Below are 25,042 nucleotides of genomic sequence, written 5' to 3' on the forward strand. Positions count from 1 at the left end.
CTTGGTGTAGCCCTTTTTGGGTTCAACCTATTAGGATTCATTGGGCCTCGTGAATCTGCAAGCCCATTTCTCTCCCCATTTTTGGGATGTTTTTGGCCATTATTGCTTTAAGTAGACTTTCCCTTTTTTTCCTTTCATCTTTTGGGATTCCCATAATGAGTATATTTTTTCTTTTGTGAAGTCCCCAATTTCCATGGGCTTTCTTCACCCTTTTATTCTTTTTTTCTTTTTGTTCCTCTGACTAGATAATTTCAAATGATTTATCTTCTGGCTGATGGTTTACTCTGTTTGGCTGAGTCTTGTTGAAGCTCTCTATTGAATTCTTCAGTGCAGGCATTTTATTCTTTAGCTTTAGGATCTCCATTTGTTTGGGTTTCTTGGTTGTGTTTTGTTTGATGGTTTCTATTTCTTACTTGAACTTTTTATTTTGTGCATTGTTTTCCTAATATTGTTAGTTGTCTTTGTGTTCTTGTAGTCTGCTGAATTTCTTCAAGAGGATTGTTCTGAATCTTTGTCAGACAGTTCAAACATCTCCACATTTTTAGGGTAGCTATTAGGGCTTTATTAATTTCTTTGAATGGTATGTTTTTCTCATTTTTCATGGTCCTTGCTTCTTTGTATTGCTATCTGTGCATTTCAGTAAGGGGTCTCCTTTTCCAGGCTTTACAGGTTTGCTTTGGTAAGGAAAGATATTTACCAATCAGCTGGCAGAATTTGTGGGCAGGTTGGGGCTTACTGTCATCATCTCTGTGTGGGCAAAACCTCTCCATATGCTTTGAGTTTGCAGGGGGCTGCTGCTGCCTGAGTTCTGTGGCTGGGTGGGACTGCTGGTTGGGTTTGTATTCAAGCAGTGCTGCTGGGTGGGCTTGCTATTCAGGTGGCACTTCTGGCTATGTCAGAGTTAGTGGCTCAATCCTTTCACAGTCAGGTTGAGTCCCTAAGTTTACAATCAACTCTTGGTCAATGAAGTTGTAGCTGTGTTCCCTGACAGGGTGGTGCCACTGGTTGGACACCATAATTGGGTGACTGTGAGAGGGACTCTACAATCTTTCCTGGTCAGTCAGGTGGTCTTATGCTGTGCTTCCCAACTGGATGGTGCTGCTGGTTGGGCTCCATGTTCAGGTGGGGCTGCCAGCTGTGCCCTGAAGTTGGGTGGGGCTACAAGCTGAGATCTGTGACTTAGTAGCACTGTGGGTTGGGCTACAAGGCTCCCCAAGGTCATTCTTCAGACTCCCTGGTTATGTGGAGGTAGGGGATATGCTCAACAGTTGGGAAGGACTGCTGGCCAGGCTCTCTGCCCAAGCAGAGCTGTAGGATGGGCTTCAACTAGCTGGTTCTCTTGTCAGGCTTCCTTGATGGATGGGACTTGAGACTGTGCCTAGCAGTTGAGTAGGGCTGTGAATTTGCTTTCCTGCAAGGTAGAGTGGTAGTATGGTCCATTGACTAGGGATCCAAATCAGGCAGAATTGCCAACCATGTTTTCTGGCCAGTTGGGGCTACCAGCCTGGCCTTGCAGATGGACATTCCTGATGGCTGGAGTCTTTGCTTGTGTACTGCTACAGGCAGGAATATGGTCTGCCAAGGTCTGAATGTTGACTAGTGTAAGCCTTGCCTCCCACATTCTCCTTCTCTATCTGATTCCTGAGTCTTCCCCAGGAGGCAAGACTTGAATGGATTTTCCAGAAAGTTTCCTGCAACACTGGAAGAGTTGGATATCCACCTTGGTTTTCTTTTCTCACTGGAGAAATTATAGTAGGCCTGAGAGGGCACTCTTGGTGACTGCTGTGCCCGCCTGGAGGAGGAGTGATACAGACCAAGTGTAGCTGCTCCTTTTATCATTATAATGTGGTCTTCTCAGTCTCTGTGGTTCAGAGAGGTGCTTCAGCTTCACATCTGGGTGCTGGGATTTCCACAGTGGTGACTTGTCTATGGACAGTGGCTAGTTGGTCTTCTTAGGAGGGGGACTGAAGTTGGAAATGATCTATCTCACCATCTTGATGCCCTATTGCAGTTCTGATCAGTCATCTGGTGTGCTATAAGTTAACTTCAGTATGGATCCAAACAACTATGAGTGGTTTGCTCATTTAAGTTGTAGTAACATGGAGCTTGTAGTTCTCAGTGAGCAGACATTGGAAACTAATTATTCACTTATAAAAGTCAAGAAAAAGATGTTTCTTTGAAGTTTTAACTTTATGCAAAAGTAGTATTTCTTGGATTAGGAAGCATGGGTTTGTATCAAAGCCTGCTGATCCTTTTGATTGCTTAAGAAGTATATATCCAGCTGGTACCTTTTGTGTAAGTGAAACTGGAATTACTCTTAAAAGCTTTATAACATGTAGTGTCAAGGATGTCTAGGGAGAAAAATTATAACCTGGGCTCAGCTGGGCCTTGAGATGATACTGAACAAGATTTTTTTTAGGCAACAGGAAAGGATTTGATGCCATGAAGGAAGAGACAAGTCACTTTTAAATGGGAAGGAGAACTTAAATGGGGAAGGAGAACTTAAGTAAAATGATTCTGGGCACTGGAACCAAATAGAAAGAAAAGGCCAAATATTCCCTGTGGTTTGAGCTTCTACCAATAGCACAACCTTCATAACCTCATTAATTATAAGAAGGGAGACCAGCATTTTCTGATGACTTATTTTTTGGCAAGCTCTCTGCTGATGCTTTGCTATATGTTAAAGAATTTTATTTCCATAAGTAAGATGTGAAGTGGGTGGTAGCCACCTCATTTTGGGAACGATGAAACTATTTGTTAGAAAGATTCAGTCACCATGTCTCTATAACTAAGTCAATTAGCTCACTTAGGCAATGAAGTGACTAGTCTCTTGATTATGTTTAAAGAAGGGTATTGGAAAGCAATACTGTAGTTGGCAAACTTTATCTGTAAAGGCCAAGATATTAAATATTTTAGCAATTGCAGACCATATGCAGTCTCTTGCAACTGCCTAATTCTGCCATTGTAGCAGGAAAGCAACCATAGATGGTCTGTAAATAAATGGGAATGGCTGTTTCATTAAAACTTTATTTATAAAAACAGGGATTGGATCATTGTTTGGTGATCCCATGTTAGAGGAACAAAACTTTATGGGAGAAGATAAGGCTGATGTGTCTTATCAGTAAGAGACATTAATTTAAGCTTCACACGTGGCACATGGGTAACTGCTCGGTAATTATTTAACAAGTTAGATCCATGGGCCTGTATTTCTGCTGGTTTGAACAAATCTACATAGACTTTAACTGTATCATAAAAAAAGGCATGAAAAATTGTTCTTTCTAAACTAGGTTGCTTGTTATATCTTGTCAAGAGAACTTATGGGCCTTGGAAGTCTTTATCAGTAGGGGAGTTGCATGATGATGTGGGTGGGTTAAGCACAGTCCTATTTAAGGACACAGGATTAATGGTACTTTGAGATGTACTTCTAGGACATAAAGGCAGAGAGATTAAGAACTATGAAGAAACAATCAGTGAGTCACAGTGATCAATTGAATGTGTTGGTGTGGAAGAAAAGGTTAAGAATGGTCCCAAAGTTTTGAACTAGAATGATCAAAGGAAGAATGGTATCATCATCAACAAAAGGAATGCCCTCGCTAGTTCTGGAGTCAGAAAAAGACACTGTGATTGGATTTTGCATATTACTAAAGATAGAGTACACTCAAGTTCATTATCCCTTCCCCTTTCCTTGACCTCTGATTCTTTCACTCTAGGCTTTCTCTTTTCCCTACAGTGTCAGATTATGCCTGTGTCACCAGGGAAAATTCCTGGTTGTGTCATTCAACCAAGTCAACAATATTTATTGGCTATCCATTGTGCATCAAGCATTGTTGGGGGCACTATGGCCAAACTTGACTATTGCTTTGCTTTTCTCTTTGCATGTTTAGGTAATGAGTACAGTGCTGGTGGGTTTTAAAAAATCTAGAATAGATCCTTCCTCCTATGCTTTATTTGACAAGTAACTGCCATTTAGCTTGTCTAGTTACATTTAACACATAAGCCAAGACTGCTTTTATGGACCAAATTCCTGTGTGTGTTTGTGTGTATTTATGTGTGTGATCGCTTAATAAGATTTTGAGCAAGCTTTAGAAAACTCTGTGTGATGAGGTTCTAGCATTTAAAATGGAGATTCTGAAGCTCATCGGGCAAAGAAAGTATTAAGGCCAATGAAAATACCTGCTACGGCATCATCTTCATAAAAATAATTTATTACTATCCAGAGTGGAAACAAACCTGAGCCTTTGGAGTTAGCAATAGTTTAACTAATGGCTTCTGAGAAGATTCTGGAACATAAAGTTTTGGCATTCCATTCTTTTTTACTATTTGGTGTAAGTTCCCTGTCAGATCATAAGCAAATACAGCTCCTATTGATTAGTAGCAGTGCATCTACTGGGAGCAAAGAAATTTAATAGGGACTTGGGAAAGGAGAACAACTTTAGGGCAAGATTACAGGGACGTGAGTAATTTGAAGAAAAGAAGTTGGATGGATGAGAGAGTTTCAAGGTTAGTTTATGAGAAGAGGACAGAAATGGCACAAGGAGGGCAGGAGAGGGAAGAGGTAGAAACAAAGGGCAACTGTGAGGCTAGCATGACAGTGGGAGGGCAGAATGAAGAGTTCTGTTACTGCACTGCTGTCTCTGGCATGCTCCCAGTCATGATAGGCAGAGGGAGGGTGAGTTGTATTGTGTTCTATGGCCATTGACCTCACTCTGAAGGTGGTCTCCAAAAACAGGGCTTAGAGGTCTCAAGAAACACTCCTCTCCCACAAAGTCCAACCCAAATTTGGCTGTTATCTGGAGCAATAGAATATGCTTATATGTCTTATATGTTTATATAAGAATTTATATAAAGCAAAGCTTTCTTTCCTCTTTTAAATAATGTTAACTCTGACTGTACCATTGAAGCCTTGGTAGATGAAAATCCCTTAATCAAGGTATGACAAAGCTGCCCCCAAGCACAATGCCAAAAATTTTGAAAGAAGAAATGTTACCTGAAATTCCTTTCAAGTTAGCTTTGAGTGGATCAAAAAGATCGGTGACTCCCCAAGAATTTAAAATGCTTTTTAAATTGAAATGATTTTGGATCCTGAATCTAAAAAACAAAACAAACCATCAACTTTCATTTAAAAATCTCATTCAAAATATTTTCATACACACCACATGACTGCCAAACTCCCTAACTTGGAAGTCAGGGATCTCCAGCCTCATTTTCAGCTTTATTTTTCACTGTTCCTTCTCATAAACCCTACCCACTGACTACTCTGACCACACAGGGCTCTCTCTTCCACCTCTATACCTTTGCTTTTGCTGTTCTTTCCACCCCATCTCCTTTGATGGCCTTTGACTTACCTCCATTTCCTCTAGGCTCCATTCAGTTGTTATCCCCTCCTCTCTTCTCCAGCTGTTTTGTGTCCTTTGGTTGCTAAGTCCCCATTAACACTTTGTTTGTTCTGCTCTTTTGGTGTATGGACTATTCTCCTTCCTATTACTGTTATTCATGATATTATGAACTACTTGAGAAGAGAGGATATCCCAGTCAATTCTTTATTTCCTAATAGTAACTAATTAATGAGTGCTTACAATGTGCTAGATACTATGACAAGTGTTTTATGTAGATTATCTAATTTCATCTTCACATAACTATGTTATTATTATCCTCATTTTACAGATGAGAAAACTGAAGCCTAAAGAGATTAAGACACTTGCCCAAGATGATGTAATGAATACGTGGTGGAACTCAACTCAAAGCAAGGCTGTCTGCATGCAGAGCCTGTGCTCTTGGCGTCTACCCTTTGCTACCTCCCATGTCCTGAGACATCTCACATAGTAGGTGGAGAAAAGAAGCTGTTGATTAACAATTAATAGAGTGTGTCATTGAATATGTTCATATTTGATAAGCCATATTTTTGTGTTTGCTGTGTTCCTTGTGTGTCTTCGATGCACAGGAGGGAAAAAATGCAAGTAAAAATTTTGGTTTTCCTAATAAGTCCTGAGAGCAGGAAGAATCAACACACCAACTTTGTAATATTTCTCCAAGGGCAAAGCATTTAAAATTTTACTGTTGAAGGATCCTTTTAAAGGATTGCTCATGTTATTTTTCTTTGAAAATAAAAAAACATTGAAATAGAATTTAGATGAACTTTTTCTATAAACTATGCAGAACTTGTAGGAAAGTAAAAATACTGGACAAGACCATTTAATATCAAAGATCTTCATTGCCATACAAGACAAGGTGACCAAAATTTTAAACAGAAGCATCATATTTTCTCATAAATACATGTTTTGGATCTTTAGAATAGTTTTCCAAAAAGGTACACATGTTTCCTCCAACTATGCTGACATTCTCAAAAAATTTTGATCACCTCTTCTGAAATTTTCTTAAATACTTAAAACACATCCATTTTGAAAAATCTCAATGCTGAAACATATTGGTTAAGAGCATGAATTTGGTAGTCCAATGCCAGGGTTTGAATCTTGGCACAGCCTCTTACTGGCTAAGGGAACTGGGGCAAGTTACTTTACTTCTCTTTGCCTCCAATTCCTTATTTGTGAAATGAGCATAATAATAGTATTTAGTTATTAGATTTGTGAAGATTAAGTGAAATAATTCTTGTAAAGTGCTCAACAATGCCCAACATAGCTCATGCACTTTATTGTTCTCACTGTGGTTTAATGTTTCTCAGGGATATTGAGAAAAAGCTCGGGGAAGTTTGAAGCCACATACAGTGATTATGGTAGGTGATAAAACTGGGTAATATTTTTTAGTAACTAAAGATAATAGTAAAAGTGAGATATGACCATAAAAGGTGAGAGTGATTTTTTTTTTCTTGTATGGCTATGAAGGCCAGCCCAGAAGAAATGCTACAAAAATATCCTGAGTAAAAAAAATTGCCCTTTACCAAATCCAGACAATGATATCACTAGAAAAGAAAACTACAGACTAATACCCCTTATGAATGTAGACACAAAATCCTCAACCAAATATTAGTGAATTGAATCCAGCAAAATATAAATCCCACCATGACCAAGTGGGATTTATCCCAGGAATGCAAGGTATGTTCAACATATGAAAATCAGTGTAAAACACCAGATTAACAGAATAAAGGACAAAGGCTACATGATCATCTCGATAAATGTAGAAAAGCATGTGGAAAAAAAATCCAATACCCTTTCATGAAAACAAAAATTACTCAATAAACTTGGGACAGAAGGGAAATTTTTCAGTCTGCAAAAGGGCCTCTACAGAAAACCTATAGCTAACATCATACTTAATGGTGAAAACTGAATGCTTTCTGCCTAAGATCAGATATAAGAGAAAGATGTCCACTATTTCTAGTTTACATTGTCCTGAAGGGCATGGAGGGCAATTATGCAAGAAAAAGAAATAAAATGCATCCAGATTAGAAAGAAAGAAGTACACCTATCTCTACTCACAAGTGACTTGATCTTTTATATATATAATCTTAAGGAATACATACACAGAGTGAAAAAATTCTTAGAATAAATGAGTTAATCAGGGTGGCAGGATATGAGACCAGGGTACAAAAGTCAACCTTTTTTTATACTATCAGTTAATAATCTGCAAATAAAATTCCATTTATAATAGCATCAAAAGGAATAAAATACTTAGAAATAATTTTAACAAAAGAAATACAAAACTTGTAAACTGAAAACTAAAATAACATAATCAAAGGAACCTAAGGAACAAATAAATAAAATGAAAAGAGTCCTGTGTTCACAGATTGGAATAGTTAATATTGTTAGCAGTATTCCCAAATTGATATACACATTAAACACAATCATCATCAAAATCTCAGCTGCCTTTTTTGCAGAAACTGATGAGCTGATCCTAAAATTCATATGAAAATGTATGGGACTCAGACTAGCCAAAACAATCTTGAAAAAAGAAGAACTAAGTCGAAGGGCTAACACTTCCTGAATTCTAAACATTATAGTAATCAAGATGGTGTCATACTGGGTAAAGTATAGACATTTGTGCCTATAGAATAGAACTGAAACTAAATCCATTGAAATAAACACATTAACTTACCGTCAATTAATTTAAACAAAGGTACCCAGAAAATTCAATGGGAGAGAGAATAGTCTTCTCAATTAATAGTGCTGGGACAACTGGATAACCACATGCAAAGAATGAAATTGGACCTCTACCTCATAATACATACAAAAATTAATTTAAAATACAAGAGCTAAAACTAAAAATTCCTAGAAAAACATAGACATAGGTCTTTGTAACCTGGGTTAGGCAATGGTTTCTTAGAAATGACATCAAAGAAGCACAAAAAATAAAAGAAAAAATAAATTAACCGAACCTCATTAAAATGAAAAACTTCTGCTTCAAATGACACCGTCAAGAAAGTGAAAAGACAACCCACAAAATGGGAGTGAATATTTGCAAATTATAAATCTAATAAGGGACTAGCATCCAGAATATATAAAGCACTATCACAAGTCAGCAGTAAAGACAACCAATTTAGAAGTGGAGAGGAAATTCAAATAGCTATTTCTTCAAAAAAGATGTGTAAATGGCCAGAAAGCACATGAAAATATGCTTGACATCATCAGTTATTAGGGAAATGCAAATGAAAGTCACCATGGAAACCACCTCACACCAACTACGATGGCTACAAGAAAAAATGGGGGTTTTCTTCTCCAAAGCTGTTGTTACTGTTGTGAGGTTAGACAGGTTGCAGCCATCTTGCCTCCAACCTGAGGGAGAAGCCAAAACAGAGAAGGGCACTGCTGGAGGGCAAGGGGGTTGGTGAATCCTACCAATGTAACTAATGTAACTAAGATTAACTATGTAGTTTCTGAATGTAAACACTATAACATCCCTACTTTTTAATCCTTCCCTCCATTCAGAGGGACTTAAAAAAAAAAAACAGTAGTAAAATATACACCACATAGAATTTTACCATTTTAAGGACATTATTCATAGCATGAAGTATATTCACATTGTTATCCCACCACCACTATCCACTCTGGAAACTTTCATCAAACCAAACTGAAACCTCTGTACCACCACACATCCCACATGAAGAGGGACTTATCAAAAAAGATGGATGATAACAAGTGTTGACAAGAGTATGGAGAAACTGGAACCTCATAGATTGCTGGTGGGAACGTAAAGTGGTATAACCCCTTGGAAAACTGGTAGGTCCTCAAGGTGTAAAATGTAGAGTTAACACAAGACTCAGTATTTCCATTCCTAGGTATATAACCAAGAAACCTATACCTACACAAAAATGTGCACATCAATGTATTTCAGAAGCCAAAATGTAAAAACATGCCAAAAAGTTTCCTGGCACTTACATGTCTATAGACCAATGAATGGATAAAGCAAAATGTAGAATATCCATACAGTAGGAAATTATTCCACCATAAAAAAGAATGAAGTACTGATGTACCACTGCGACAAGGATGAACCTTGAAAACGTTATGCTCAGTGAAAGCAGCCAGATGTAGAAGGCTACATGTTGTACAATTTCATTTATATGAAATGTATGGTACAGACAAGTCCATTGAGAATGGAAGTAGATTAGTGGTTGCCTAGGACACTAGTGAAGAGAAGGAATGTGGAGGGACTACTAATGGGCACACAGAGTTTCCTTTAGAGGTGATGAAAATGTTCTGAAATGGAATAGTGCTGATGGTTGCACAACTTTGCCAATATACTAAAAACCTCTGAATTGTATGCTTTAAAAGAATGAATTTTATGGTTAGGTGAATTATATCTTAATTTGTTAAAAAAGAAAGAGGGCGCCTGCGTGGCTCAGTGGGTTAAGCCTCTGCCTTCAGCTCAGGTCATGATCTCAGGGTCCTGGGATTGAGCCCCGGATCTGGCTCTCTTCTCAGCGGGGAGCCTGCTTCTCCCTTTCCCCCTCTGCCTGCCTCTCTGCCTGCTTATGATCTCTCTCTCTCTCTCTCTCTCTGTCAAATAAATAAATAAATAAATAAACCTTAAAAGAAAAAAAAAAAAAAGAAAACTCCCATAGAAAAGCATAATCCACACATGACGATGATTAGCAGCCCTTTGAAAGGAAGGCCAAAACTTCCGAATATATAAGATCTGGTGGATTTTTAAAACACTTACAAGAAACAAAGAGAAAAAGAGACACATACAAAAAACCCCAGACTCTTAAATACAGAGAAAAAACTAGTGGTTGCCAGAGGGGAGGTGGGTGGAGGGTGGGTGAAATAGGTGATGGGGATTAAAAGTACATTTATCGGGGCGCCTGGTTGCCTCAGTGGGTTAAGCCTCTGCCTTCAGCTCAGGTCATGATCTCAGGGTCCTGGGATTGAGCCCCGCATCGGGCTCTCTGCTCAGCAGTGAGCCTGCTTCCTCCTCTCTCTGCCTGCCTCTCTGCCTACTTGTGATCTCTCTCTATGTCAAATAAATAAATAAACTCTTTAAAAAAAAAGTACATTTATCATGATGAACACTGAATAATGTATAGAATTTGTGATTCATTACACTGTACACCTGAAACTGTAGCACCTTATGTTAACTATATTCAATAAAAAAACACTATGTGACTTCTGTTGTCAGAAAAGAAATGCTCATGTTTAGCTTCCTACTATGTCGATCTAATAACCAAATGTCTTACTCATTAAACAAATATATATTTGACATTATTAGTCTTTTTTGTGGGGTATTACATTATTATGGGTATAAATGACCTTTGTTAGCACTTGTTGGCTTTCTTGATCATTCTTTTGGTTAACTAATATCCCTAATGAAGACTAATTGTCCCTATACATTTTATTTTATTTCTTCATAAATAAAATATTACTTTGGAAGCTAGACATCATCATTCATCCAGAATCTACTAATACACTGTTTGGGGATGTTTAACCCCAAGGCACACCTCAACACCTCACGATTTTTGCATTGCTACCCACAGGGTGCAGAAGTTTTTGCTCTTGCTACATGAAAAATGCAGGCTGGCTATAAAGCAGATAATGTTAAATGATGAATCAATGATCTGCAGAACTAGAGGTAAGTTCTTGTCCAAAACATGACTTGTGTCTACCATGGTCCAATGTTTTGTACCCAAATTTAGACCTAAAACCTCTTTTTAATTCTTTCTCTATGTATTCCTTCAAGGGTTTGAAGCTGTTTCTTTTACTTGGTGAATTTTGCTTGTGAAACAGCCTCATTTTCCTAAAACCTTCTGGATGGCAGACTCCATAGTCTAAGGGAGATAAAAAAGAAATATATCAGGACAAGGTTAAGTGTCAATTCATACTGTGTGTTGTTATGATCTCTGCAGCCCCATCCTGTCCCTGTCTTTGGGGTGTTTCAGATCATTCTGAAGGTGGAATCAGACAGTGGAGGCATCTTGAAGGAGCTGGGCATCTTGCTGGGGCTTCTTCCTCACAGCAGCCGCTCCAGGATGAGGACAGCCATCTGTCCTCTCATTCTGAAGAGACTGACAGATTCCTGCACCGGGTTGCCCTCTCTGTCTACTTTTCACATCAAAAGCGCCTCTTCCTTCTCTGAGCTTCTCTCAAACAGAACAGAAAGACTAGGGTTGCTTCTGTTCCCTGCTAGAGATCTGCTGGCATCCTGTCTTTCTGCTTTCATTTGGGGTCCAGATATTTGGTTTGGAGAGACACAGCCTTTCTCTTAGATTTATGTTCACCTTCTGCCCTGGTTATGCCATATCCCACTTTAGACCTTGGCCTTAACTCACTGGATCTCTCTTTGTGTGTTTTTATTTCAGAGTCTGGGCTTATTTTTAACTCCTCGAAGGAGCACTGCCAAGACCACTGGCCCAGTCGTGCTGAGGGCCTGGACAGCAGAGAAGGCCAAAGTGGCCAGCAGGAAGGAGCATGAGGAATCCGTATCCCAAGGCCTTGGACAACAGTCCTTGTTTGATGCTGGTCTACAAAGTAATTACAAGTTCACTTTGATTTCAAACGTACCAGAGAAGCTTATCATTTAAAGAATTTCAATACGGAATTCTTTGTCAAGTAATGAGCTTTGCAAATAAATTTTGCTTTGGAAAAGCAAAATCTAGAACCATCATTTAACTTTTGTATTTATAACAATTTGTATTTGTACCTATTGGGTTTTCTTAAAGAAATGCTCAACTCTCTTGAGAGAGAAGGAGAACCTTCAGCACAGAGGCTGCAAGTCTTGAATTTTTTACACCTTAATTTGCCTTCTGATCAGAATTATATTGGCATTTGCTCAATGACATAAACTATCTTGTGTCTTTGGTTTTGGAAAAAAATGACAGTTGTATACTCTTAGGATGTGGTAAGATTTGGGGCACATTCCTCCAAGGTAACTATACTGTTCTTCTTTTCCTGCTCAGAGAACTGGTTGTAGCATGAAGCCTGGGGCTTCCAGTCTGGACCAGTGAAGGCAGAGTATCTTCTCTTGAGAAGACCCCAGGAAATTAAGTCTGTTCTATCCGCATCATGAGCTAGTCAGCAGAAACTCTGACCTGGACCCCAACTCTAGGGTCGCTCCTCCTTGCTCCTAACCTCTAGGGGTACATTAGACAAGTGGGCCCAGTGGTTAAGGACAGACTCCAGAGTTAGACCACCTGGGTTCTCTAATGCAGAGCACACTGTAAGGATGAGGCAGCCACTCACCTGGGCAGGAACACATCCATTCTGGCTCTCCTGAGGCTGGAGGTCCAGACGTGGAGAGTGCTGGCTGTGAGGTGTGGCTCAATGAGGCTCAGTGGGGTGTCTTTGTCACGTGGCAGAACTAGGAGCAGACTCACTGTACTTCCCAGATAAGGCAGCTCTAGCACCCTCACCTGATGGCCTGCAGGGTCCTGGAACTGACCTAGGGGTTCAGTAGAGGGGGGGATTAGTTCTGTCCCAGGAGCTGGGGAAGGGCCATCTCACAGAACGGGAAACAATACATTTTACTAATAGGTGTCTGTCTCACCCTCCGGAAGCCGTTGAGGCCAAAGACTGTCACCTTTTCTGATCTTAAGACCTAGAATTTCTAAGATACCCTTGTAGGTCTTGAGTCACAGGGTCTGCAGTGTCTGGGTACGGTGGGGATGATGGCACATGGGAGAGCCATCTACTGTCTTTTTTGTTTTTTTAAATTCTTTTTTTTTTTTTTTAAAGACTTTATTTATTTGAGGGAGAGAACAAATGAGAGAGAGCATGAACAGGAGAAGGGAGAGGGAGAAACACTCCCCAGCAGGAGCCTGATGTGGGGGTTGATCCCAGAACCCTGGGATCATGACCTGAGTTGAAGGCAGATGCTTAACCAACTGAGCCACCCAGGTGCCCTGTCTTAAAGGGGAAGCCATTCCAATCCTGGCCATTTGTGGCCATGTGGGGACCCAGACTCTTTGTGCTAGATCGTTCTTTCAACAAAAGCTTTAAGCCCATAAAATTGGGAAATTTTATGCAGCAGACAATCAGATCAACCAGCATGGGTCACAGCAGCAATGGGGAAAACTTTGGGAACAAGAACTATAATAGTCATAAATACATATTACTTATCTGGTTGACGTTCTTCCCACTCTCACCTTACTTGATCTCAGTTAATAATTACTGGATGAATAAACCAATGATTAAATTGTGACGAGCACTCACAATGCGTCCTGCATGGAATCGAAGCAGGACGACAGCAAGTTTTCTAAATGCCAGAGTTCCTAAAACACTGTCTCACTGGCTTTTCCCTGAATGGGAACAGAATTAGTCCCAGAGCTGGAAGGGCTGAGCCTGCAAATGAGGGCTGGGAGAGAGGTGTGTGGGGACAGGCAGCTGGGTCCCTTCTCTTCTGCTCTTGCCTTGCTGGGACTCCACGGAGGCGTCCACACCATGAGCCAGCCTGCAGGGCGGGGTCTCCTGGCACTGACTCTGCACCTGCACCCCAGTGGGCTGGGACGAGTTACAACCCTGGCAGGGCGGGATGACGGATGTCAGATCCACGGTGGGGCGCTCTCGAGAGCTTTCTAGACTGGACTCTCAATCTTTTGCGCTATGTCAGCACCAAACCGTGAAGCAGTTGTTCATTTTATGGGGGGTGCCTGCTGGGGCAGGGGTGGTTTGGTCCAAACATTCTTGGTTTTACACTAACGCCTCTTGGTAGGTGCAGAGGGAATTGTCGACCGCTAAATTAGGTTTCTCCCCCAGCACCCACTCTCCTCACTGTCCTCTCTGGGTTTTCCGGCCCCCTGGGCTCTCCTCACTCTGCACACACCTCACATCGGAGGGAAGGCAGAGAAACACTGCGGCTCCTTCTAGATCACCCACTGCCCTCCTCTCCCTGCCCATATTACTCCCGTGTTCCTCTCATGGCAGACGGCCCCGCTGGTGGGGAAGGGAGCTCACCATAGTTGACCTCGGCCATTTGGTACATCATGGGGACCTGGAGGACGAGGCCCTGGGCGCCGGTGAAAGGCAGGAGCTGGGTGTCCCTAGAGGAGAATCTCTGCCGCCAAGTGCTTTGGAAGGACATGGTGCTCACTAGTGCCAGCTGGGCCAGGCCTGTCCCACCACCATGCTCCCACGTTGGACCACCTGGGTCGTCACCTGCAAGCGAGAGAACGGTGGTGTTGCTGAGATCGGCGTACCTGTCCTGGAGGGTTCCAGTGCATCCCTGAGCTTGGGTTTGGGGCCTGCTTGTCAGTATCGTTAGTTGGGGAATTACAGGAGATGTAACTAGCTGTGGCTGAAGCCCATGCTTTCATCCTTTGCAAAGCAGGTTGGGAGGCTCCCGTTGGTCCTGGCTGGGCGTTTCCCAGGGGCCTTAGGTACGTACTGTCCAGTGGGCCTGGGAGGCGCCCTGGGTGTTGTGGCTGGGCTGTTGCATTGTTTACCCCCTCCTCTTCCCGCCCCCCTTTCCTCCCCCCCTGCCACCCCCCGCTGCTGGGACTCATCCCTGGCAGAGTCTTTGCTTAGACAGTAACATCCAGGACACAGTCTTCAAATTCCATGCATTACTGGAGAGAAGACAGCAGACTCTGCGATGGGTGTTGCCTCGGCCCTTTATTAATAAAAACAGATATTGTGCTCTGTTTGAAATGCTTTAACAAACTCTCACCGACACCTCCCATCAGTTCAATTGTTATTCCCAGTTTTGCAGAGAGGGCCCCAAAGCCTGGAGAAGTTGTCCCAGGTCACATATGTGTGAGTGGTCAAGCCACAGACCACCCAGCTGCTCAAGACAGAGACCTTGGATTTGAACACAAGCAGCCCGGCCCCAGACTCCAGGCTCTTCCCTGGCCACCCCTCTTCCATGGAGGACGATCACTGGGGGGGCCTGACCGCAGCTGTGTGGCCTTGTCCCACCCCCACCCCACACCATAGTGAATTAAACACTTTTAAGTACACTGAAAAGACGTTGGAAAGCACTGAAGAAAACTGACAGAGGGGGAGTTATTGATAAATTGATATATCTTGAACATTCTCCCTATTTCTGCGTAACCCTTGTAATTATCAGGAATGCTAGAGGCGGACTGCCTAGGCTGGGATCCTGGCTCTGTGCCTCAGTTCTTCTACCTGTAAACTGGGAGCAAGAACAACACCTAGCTCCTGGGACTGCTATGAGGATGAACAGAGACCATGAAAACAGTGCACTTAGAAAAGAATTAAATCAGTAAACGGATCCTCAGTAAGTGTACTAATTTTCACCATCTTTACTAATTCCAATTGCATGATATGTAGGTCCTATAATTCATGGAATTATCCCCAACTTCTGGGCAGTTAGGTTATTTCTAAGTGTTTTTCTTCGATAACATTTATCAAAGACATTGGGGCCCAATGTCTTATTACATGTAACTTTTTCTTCGCTTGAATTCCAAGAACTTTTTTGGCTCCTACTTTATTTTGCTGTCACAGAAATTAATTGTAGATGACAGCAGAGGTGGGGAGGCAGAGATGGTCAAGAATTCACCTTAGGGGAACAGGTGCATACAGCAAAGCCTCAGGGCTCCCCTGGAGGTAGGAGGCTCTGAAGACCTCCCTTCTTCGTGTGCGTGTGGGAAGATGGGCAGAAGGAGGCCAAATGTCAGCTTGCTTGCTTCACAGAGCATGTCATTTAAGGGGAGGGTCTCCCAGGAGAACAAACTTCTGTTGCAATCGAGGGTGACCTGAGTATCCATCCATGTGGCTTCTGACCGGCAAGGCCTGGTACCTGTGTTCATAGCCCTCCGACATCAGCCTCACCTTGATGAATGGTTTCTTTTACCTGCGATCTTCCTGGAGGCCCATTCCTTGGCCTGCATGCTGGTGCCGCTGGGTTCATTGAGGTGGGCTGGCTCCACGCTGCTGTTGGCCCACCGGGAGATCTGCTCCACAAAGCAGGGGGAGAGTGGCGTTCCGGCTTGCACAAAAAGCGTGCAGGCCAGCTCCATCCTGGTGCCCTGGCCGGAGTTGGGCAGCGTGGTGTAAGCAGTGCGTAAGATCTCTTTCACCCTTCGGTCTGGGAAAAAGGTGTTGGGATAAATGGACAGCGGTGAGTGTAGGTAAGGAGTTGCACCATCTGTCTTTATTCAGTGCACGGAAGTGGGGCCTCAGCAACCCCACTCTCGTCTCACAGGCTCATCTACCGATTACAGTCTATTTGCATAAGTCATGACTAAATTGCCCAGGAATTGGCCTGGATCTGCAGACGAAAAGCTGGGGGGGAAGCCATGCAAGATGTGTGAGAAATCAAACCGGGATTAAGTCAAATAGAAAATCACTACCAACACCCCAGAGACTCTCCCTCCCTAACTTTTTGAGACAGACATGTTGAGCAGACCTCATGAGAGTACAGAGGGCTGGGAAAGCTGCTGGTCTGATGTGCAGGGCGATGGGGCTTCAAATATTTAAGAAGTCAGTCAATTAACAGGGAGTGTCATAAATAACAATGACAGACGGTGGCCACGGTGTCGAATTGTTCGTGTACCTTGTACAGGGCCTTTCATCCATTCTCACGACTGCATATCATAAGTCTGAGGGATGTTTAGATGTGGCCTCTTTTAGAACGATGTTTTCGATGTGAGAAACACAGCGGAAAGGTAAGAACGCCTCCCATGCCCCATCTCCCTAAGAGCCAGCGGACAGCTGGAGCTATTAATGTCAGCAAGAACCTGCAAGAACATTTAGGAAATAATAAGCATTTGCGAGAGTCGATAGTTTCCCCCCTCTTGGATGGTGGCTGGACTTCTATTTATTTATGATTTACACAGGAGATTGCTTCCTTCTCTCCATAACCAATAGCGGATTTCTTTTTTGCGATGTTATTCCCTGTCTGTGGCTTTTAGTCTCCCCTAGGAGAGACTTCGGAGCTGGAGCAGGGCATCTCACCCACTGGTGAGTCAGGGCACAGCTGAGTATCCGGGGCTGTCCCAGACACATGGAAGTTGGGCTTTGCCGGCAGTCAGGTCCCCACCTGAGACTGCTTCTGGAAAAAAGCCCTTTCCTTGTCCCATTTGCCTCCCCTTCTTCTTAGGCACAGCCCTGTGGCTATCCACAAACTGGCCCTGGGAGACACACGCTTTGCCCCTTCCTCCTGCACTGCCCTGTCCTGGCTCCCCTAGGGCACGTGTTGGAAGGAGTCTCTGACGTGGCTTGGGGTCCCTCCACTCCAACACCTGCTATGTGTCAGAGGCCAGGCCAGGGGAGGGCAGCAAACTCCTCAAGTTGCTCGGCCAAAGTTCTCTGGAGGGGCACAGACACCCAGAATACACCCTGGCCAGGGCCTCTGCCACAGGTCTACAGATCATAGCTGGGGACAGATCTCACCCAGAAAACTTTCATGAGCAAAGCTACTTCTTAGAATCCGCAACTGTGACTTGGCTTATATATCTTGTGAATTGCAGCCTAACTCTAGGGCTCTTATTTTATTTTATTTTTAAAAATATTTTATTTATTTATTTGAGAGACAGAGAATGAGAGAGAGAGAGAGAGAGAGAGAGCATGAGAAGGGGGAGGGTCGGAGGGAGAAGCAGACTTCCTGCCGAGCAGGTCCCCGATGCGGGACTTGATCCTGGGACTCCAGGATCATGACCTGAGCTGAAGGCAGTCACTTAACCAACTGAGCTGCCCAGGAGTCCCGCTGGGTTCTTATTTTTTTCTTATTTTAATGAAGAAAGAAATGAATGGAAAAAATACTTCTGGCCAAATTTTCCTCACTGAAGGAGGTCACGTGTATTTATAAAACCATGTCCTTGTAAAACGTTGTTCTGCAGGGACAATGTGAGACAATGTGAGACACTTCCCTGGTCCACAGTGCAGTGTGACCTCTTCTCTGTCCTCTCACCCAATCTGGGTTTGGGGACCAGCTGTTCTTTTATCCGGAAATGTTAAAGGAGCAGTGTAAATTGGCTGGAGAAAGCTTTTCTCCACCTGAGCCTGCCCGTTTGCACACCAGAAGGGCTTTTCTAGATGCTGCTGGAATGTACGTCTCCAGTGTGAGAACTGCTGACGGTGTTCACAGACTCGGGGCTATGTTCACCATCCCACTGAATCCTCTCAGCAAGCCTGTGACTTTACTGCTATTGTGACCCCCATTTCTAGATGAAGGAGTTGGGCCCAGACAAACTGATAAGCTTGCTCAGTGTCACTGTGTGGTGGGAGGGGGCCCTTCACCACCCTGCTGCCCGTCGGTGAGGGACAGGACCCTCTGCTCTGCTCCAGAGAGCCCCTTTCTCTATGGCGCTCTGCAGCACAGAGACTCCTGGTTGGCTGTGTTACTGTGAGTTTCCCACACCGTTGGCCATGACAGGGCCAGAAGGACTGAAGATGTGAGCCATGAGGAGCTGTTCCTCCCTGGTAGCCTTTGAGAGAGGATTGCGTTACTGCTGGCTTCATCCCTCTCCCTCCCCCTCCAGAGAGCATCCTTCTTGCTGGAGGGCAGACTAGGTAGATCTCACAGAAGGATGTGGGAGGGGAGAGGGCTGAAGGAAGGAAAGCTTTGGGTACAGCCTTAGATCAGGAATGGAGTGAGGGTGGTGCGATTGAAGAGAGGGGCTCTCAGATGGCACAGAGTGGGAGGAACATGCTAGAAGAAGACATGGTATATCCTCATAAATTTCTCTTGCTATGGATGAGCCTTTTAGCTCATTTGCGAGACCAGGGTGGAGAGTGCCTTCCTTTTGAGTCATTTTGCTGAACTGAACTTCTCGAAGGTGACACGGAATCTGGTGGGACCTGACTCTGTAAGGTTAATGAATATAAAATTCTCAAACTACAAACTTAGTGATGCTAATGTTTTACTTGCTAGAGAATTACAAGAGGGCTAAGTTGAGAGCGGAGTCAAAAGGTTTGGTTGGGTTGAGAGAATAATGGGAATATCTCTGGTTAAAAATAGAAAAGGCCAGGCACTTATGTCTTCGTGCATCTGTGGCAAGAACACAGGATTTGGGGTCCGAGACGCTGGGAGTTGAATTCTGGCTCTACCGAGGCTTGCCAAATCATTAACCCCTGTTTCATTTGTAAGATGGAGATATTAATCTATGCGGTTTCTATGGGGATCAAACGGTATAATGACTAGAAAAGTGAAATTCATACCATCATCACACAGAATTTTTTCCCAAGAGCCAGGCCACCTTCATTTCTGAGGCTTCTGTTCTGGGCATCATTCTTGTGCTTAACAGAAAGCTGTAAAGTATCCTTTATCAATTTATCTAGAAAAGCACCAGAACTCCCTTGAACTTGGAACACCAGGAAATTGTGTGTTTTGTGTGGCAGAAACAAAGGTGGACTTTAGGGATACCGCTGGTGTCCATTCTGAGTCTCACGCTGTGCTGTCTGATCAGCGGGTGGGATTCCTAGCAAAGCTCCCGGTGGTCACGTATTGGCTGGAAACGCAGTGAGAACAAGACAATGCCGACGTACCCCACTGCAAACGTGGAGAGGTCTTTCTTTTTGATTAAGCAGGAACAATGCCCCAAGACCCTGGAATGTGCTTGATGCTGCTTTTTATACATTTTTTGGGTCTGCCTTGACTTTTAAAACGAAACCTGGGTCCGGGCGCTGACAGGTTATTTTAAACAGTGGACATGGTTCTCTGAGCTAGGTTGGGACAAACCAAAGCACAGGGGTATTCGATTAACTGCAACCCTAGAAGTGGCACATCCCTGTTCATAATTAACCATGAATCTGTAAGATAATAGGCAGTTTATGAGTAAGAAAAAGGGTGCGTTTATGGTCCACAGGGTTTGACCATTAAGTGTTCCTGACATTTGATAATTCTCGAATGGGTCTACGGAAACCCCGTTAATCATCATATTTGATTAGCCAGGGACCCTGACTGTACCTGATGACAGAGAAAGAACTGTAATCAGTTCCCTTTCCCTGCAGGAGACCTACACTTGCATTTCTCTCTGTCCCTGAATCCTGACTTTTGTGAGGCTCTGTTTTTTCGTTTTTTTTTTTAATTTTTTTCCAGATTATTTATTTATTTATTTGACAGACAGAGATCACAAGTAGGCTGAGAGGCAGTCAGAAAGCCCGATGTGGGGCTCAATCCCAGGATCCTGAGATCATGACCTGAGCTGAAAGCAGAGGCTTAACCCACTGAGACACCCAGGCACCCCATGAGGCTCTGTTTTAAGGCTGAAATGCCTGTCTCTCTTAAACATGCCTATTTATTCTGCATAACTCCGCTCAGACCCCATGTCTTCTGTGGGGGGGGGGGGGGAGCTTCCTAACCTGCCAGTGGGATAAATGCTTCCCTCCCCTGTACTAACTTACTTCAGATAAATACACTCACTGCACCGCATAGAGAGGTGTTTCTGTGTGCGTCCTTCCTATGAGACTGAGCCACTTGTGTTCAGAGTTTTCCTTGTGTTTCTGGATGCTGAGATCCTAGCACAGTACCCGCAACAGGCGCTCAGGGGGACTTGGTGGATTGCCTTGTACTGAATCTAATGTGGCTGAAGAATGGTCCGTGGGGACGTACATTTCTGTGATACTCTTGCTGAGAAAATGAAGCTGGCCGGCAGCATCATGAGAGTGGTTTTGGCAGGGGACAGGGCATGGATGAAGGGGGACGGGATGTACAGCTGGTGCCTTGTGGCCTGACATCTTCAGGGTTAACCTTCACTTGCCAACTCGAGATTCGAGCTCCAGGGAAACTCTCACCCAGGCTGTGTGGGTATTAGTTCTTATACTCTCTGGAACATGTTAATTTATGCAGTTGCAACCCCTATCCTTTTTTATTGCTACCTAATTGCAAGATGGGGAAGCCAAAGCTATGTGCATGAGTGTCTGTGTTTAGCATGGGGCTGCTGGCTGGGCCCTGGGGCCGGCCATGCAGCCAGAGGCGCTGAGTGTAGGCTAGCTGTGGTTGACCAGGCGTTCACAAGCATTGGGCCACTGCCGACAGAGCTGCTCCAAACTATGTAATCACAGAGGTATGTTGGCAGCGGTGGCACTGGCTAGAAATCACAGGTTTATGAAAGCAGCCGGGTCAAGGGCAGGTGCTCTGGAACCAGACAACTTGGGCTTGAGTCTCAAGTGTGCTACTTCCTAGATGTTGACCTTGGGCACGTGGCTGAAGCTCTCGGTGTCTGTTTGCTCAACTCTCAAATAGGGATGATTTATAATTTCTCTCAAGGCTTAGCAATTATATATGGCTTCTCTGAGCATCAGAACCCATGACAACAATTATGTTGTTGTGACAATTAATTAAACTACATTAAATTACAAGGTGTTTGGACACTTCCTGGCAACTGGTAGGCTCCGCAGAAGGGCCAGTGAAATGAAATTGAAAAATTGCCATGAAACCTGACGTTAGGAGGGAAACTCAAAGATCATCAAGGGGATCGTGATCCAAAGTTTGAAGGCTGGTCATCTGGTGCCAGCCGCTGGATTCAGAGATACCCCACCTCCTGAGGAAGCCTGAGTGGGAGGGGGAGTGGGAGCAGCAGAGTGAACGGGAGCGTGAGCAGCCCTCTTACCATGGACAGTGTAGCCCAGCACCTGTGCCAACTGCCGGCCAGTGTTCCCTTGGGCTCCAAACTGCAGGATCTCCAGAGGGAGGGACACGCCGGCAGGAGAAATGACAACGTTGGTTCCATTTCTAGGGGCTGCTGCGTCCTGGTAGAGGCGAATCGCAAGCTCAGTCTTCAGCAAGGTCAGGTCCTCTCGGAGGTCGCCCTGTCCTCCATGGAGGCAGGAGTGAAGCAGGAGGAGTGTAACCAGAGCGGGCCCCATGGAGGCGGGGAGGCTGCCTGCAGCTGGGAGGGAGGAGATGCAGGGTGAGGCAGATAGTTCCCTTCTGCAGAGAACTGGTCTGTGTTCAGGGCTGACAATGGCCGAGGGAGGTGTTTCCGGGGTACTGCTCCTCCCCTGTCCCCAGCCTCATCCCACACCTGCTGCTCTGCTGCACCCTGTTGTCTCTGCATTAGAAATACGTACCATGAAGCCACACTGTGAGCTGGAAGGCTTTTAGGCTGCTTTGTCACTTACTAAATGTATGACCTTGGCCAAGGCTCTGGTCTGGTCAGAAGTAAACCATAGGGTTGGAAAAGAAATGTAAGAAGTACTTTCTACTCATATTTCTTGGTATTTAGCCAGCTTGTAGCTGTGCTATGTCTGTCATGAATAATAATAATAATAATAATAATACAATATGTAGTACATTACAGAAGACTTTGTATTTTCTCAGTTAATCATTGCAGCAGTCTTACAAGGTAGCTGTATTTCCAATACAAAGAGAATGAGATTTAGGGTACTTGGTGAATCATTTAAGAAAATACATGGGCTTGGGGCACCTGAGTGGATCCGTTGGTTAAGTGTCTGCCTTTGGCTCAGATCATGATCCCAGGGTCCTGAGATCAAACCCCATGGTTGGTCGGGCAGCCTCTCTTTCCAGTGGGTAGTTGATTCTCTCTCTCCCTCTGCCTGTCTCCCTGCTCGTGTGCACTCTCTCTCTCAAATAAATAGATAAAGAATCTTAAAAAAAAAAAAAAGAAAAATACAGGGGCTAGTGTCCATCAATTGATGAATGGATAAGGAAGAGGTGGTGTATTTATACAATAGAACATTATTCAGCAATAAAAAGAATGAGCTTTTGCCATTGGCAATGATGAGGATGGAACTTGAGGGTATTATGCTAAGCAAAATAAGTCAGTCAGAGAAAGACAAATATCATACAAGTTCACTCATATGTGGAATTTCAGAAACAAAACAGAAAGGGGAAAAGAAGAGAGAGAAAGACAAATCAAGAAACAGGCTTTTTTTTTTTTTTACAGACAACTGACAGTTACCAGGGGGGAGGTGGTTGGGGGAATGAGTGAAACAGGTGATGGGGATTAAGGAGGGCACTTGCGATGGGCACCGGGTGATGGATGGAAATGCTGAATCAATATACATGTAGATAAAAGAAAGAAGACATGTGATGCAAGCCCTGGTCTCCCATGAGTGGAATATAAAACACTAAAGATAGAAATGCACCTGAGAATATTGATACATGAGCTAATTGTAACTAGAATACCAGAATTCTTGTGATGTGAACTAGTCTCATAAAAAAAGCACTGTCACAGACAGTAGACTTAGACCAGTATCGCTCCTACAAAAGAATGGTACCCCTCCAAGGAAGAGAGAGCTCTAGCTGGAAATTAATGCAAAGAACAGAAAGGCCAAGGTGTAGTCAATGACTCTGCCTCACATATGGCCCACAGGAGTCTCTGCTCCCTTATCTAACTTTGGTGTCAGACAGGATGGCCGTCAGAGAGGCCCAGCCCAAAGTCACGTCCTATGAGGAGTTGGCAAATAACGCCACCAGGCTCAACGGTGTTTACTTCAGATGAAGGTGCAAGATGGAAAAGCACCTTTTCTGCAGCCAGACACAAATGTGGGGTCTGGATGGCTTCGTAGTGGAGGGGTGGATGGTGTGTGTGTGTGTGTGGGGGGTCTTTCTGTGTGTTTGGAGGGAGCAGGTCCCAGCCCCGGGTCATCTGTGCAATGACCAAGTCCCAGTGTTCTTGCAGCTCCTGTGACCTCCCACAAGGACCCTCAGTAATCAGTCTCCAGTGCCCCGGGGCTCCCTGTGACCACGTCCCCACCACGGTTCACCACGGATGAGCTGCTTACTCACGGACTCTTGCCTCAGACTGTGGTGTCTCCTTGCTTGATTCTGTTCTTGTGTGTCTCCAGCATTAATGTGCTCCCCTTTTTAAAAAGTGGAGCAGAGTCTGCTTTGAATCACAAGACAGCGCAGGGAGGAAACTGGCAGTGGCTGTCTCTGCCGGCGATGTCTCTACCACTCGGTCCAAATTCCTGGAGCCTGAGGTCCTGCAGAAAGCCAGGGGCAGGAGCACTGCCCGGGGCGGCAAAGCCCAGATCCGAAACAGAGCAGGCCCTGGGGAGGGAGCCAGCCACACCCGTCAAGCCTTCTTAGGCTTGTGACCTGGTTGTACCAGCAAGGAACCCCTCATCCAGCCCTTTGTCAATATGAGGAATTCCACTGATAACTCTGCCCACTCGGCTTCTGCTGGGTACCAGGTACCTAATGCTACTCCCCTCCTCCTGTGAAGAAAACAATAAATCAGTCATTGGGCACTTGAAACTTGTAGCAAATGAGATTCTGCAGAAGAGAAAGGAAAAACAATCCAAGATACAGCATAATAAGATTGAGACAGGGTCACTTGCCTTGTTTATTACTAATAAAAGTGAATGCATGTATTTATATGTAATACAGGCACTAATAACCATCTTGTTTTTCTTAGATACAATACTTAATAAATCCGATGACTTAATTTGAGAAAGAAACTATGTTGTCCATGAGTAAATGCTCCTTTGGGGAAAGTGTAAGCAGATTCTGTCAGAAGTCTGTCCTTGTGACCAATTCAGAATTCCATACATTTCTATTAAGGTCTTCAGCATTGTATTAAGTTCAAAATAGATGATAGGCTACAAATTATTGCAATGTCGGGGTGCCTGGGTGGCTCAGTGCATTAAGCCTCTGCCTCCGGCTCGGGTCATGATCTCAGGGTCCTGGGATCGAGCCCCACATCGGGCCCTCTGCTCAGCGGGGAGTCTGCTTCCCCCTTTCTCTCTGCCTGCTGCTCTGCCTAGTTGTGATCTTTCTCTCTCTCTCTCTCTGCATC

The 25,042-nt window shown here is 44.0% G+C and overlaps 1 protein-coding gene across 1 annotated transcript in view; it reads right to left on the minus strand.

Moving 5' to 3' along the window:
• Positions 1-24,402, minus strand: part of SERPINE3 (serpin family E member 3) — a 30,569-nt gene extending 6,167 nt beyond the window's left edge. The window contains exons 1-6 of the mRNA XM_047722061.1: positions 24,027-24,402; positions 21,890-22,168; positions 16,189-16,422; positions 14,331-14,531; positions 12,621-12,819; positions 4,988-5,088 (exon numbers count right to left, since the gene is read on the minus strand). Of these exons, the coding sequence (XP_047578017.1) occupies positions 4,988-5,088; positions 12,621-12,819; positions 14,331-14,531; positions 16,189-16,422; positions 21,890-22,145 (991 nt within the window). The 5' untranslated portion in view covers positions 22,146-22,168; positions 24,027-24,402. The remainder of the gene's footprint in view (positions 1-4,987; positions 5,089-12,620; positions 12,820-14,330; positions 14,532-16,188; positions 16,423-21,889; positions 22,169-24,026) is intronic.
• Positions 24,403-25,042: the final 640 nt, after the last annotated feature.

This window comes from Lutra lutra, chromosome 3, assembly GCF_902655055.1.
Source record: "Lutra lutra chromosome 3, mLutLut1.2, whole genome shotgun sequence".
Classification (NCBI taxonomy): Eukaryota; Metazoa; Chordata; class Mammalia; order Carnivora; family Mustelidae; genus Lutra; species Lutra lutra.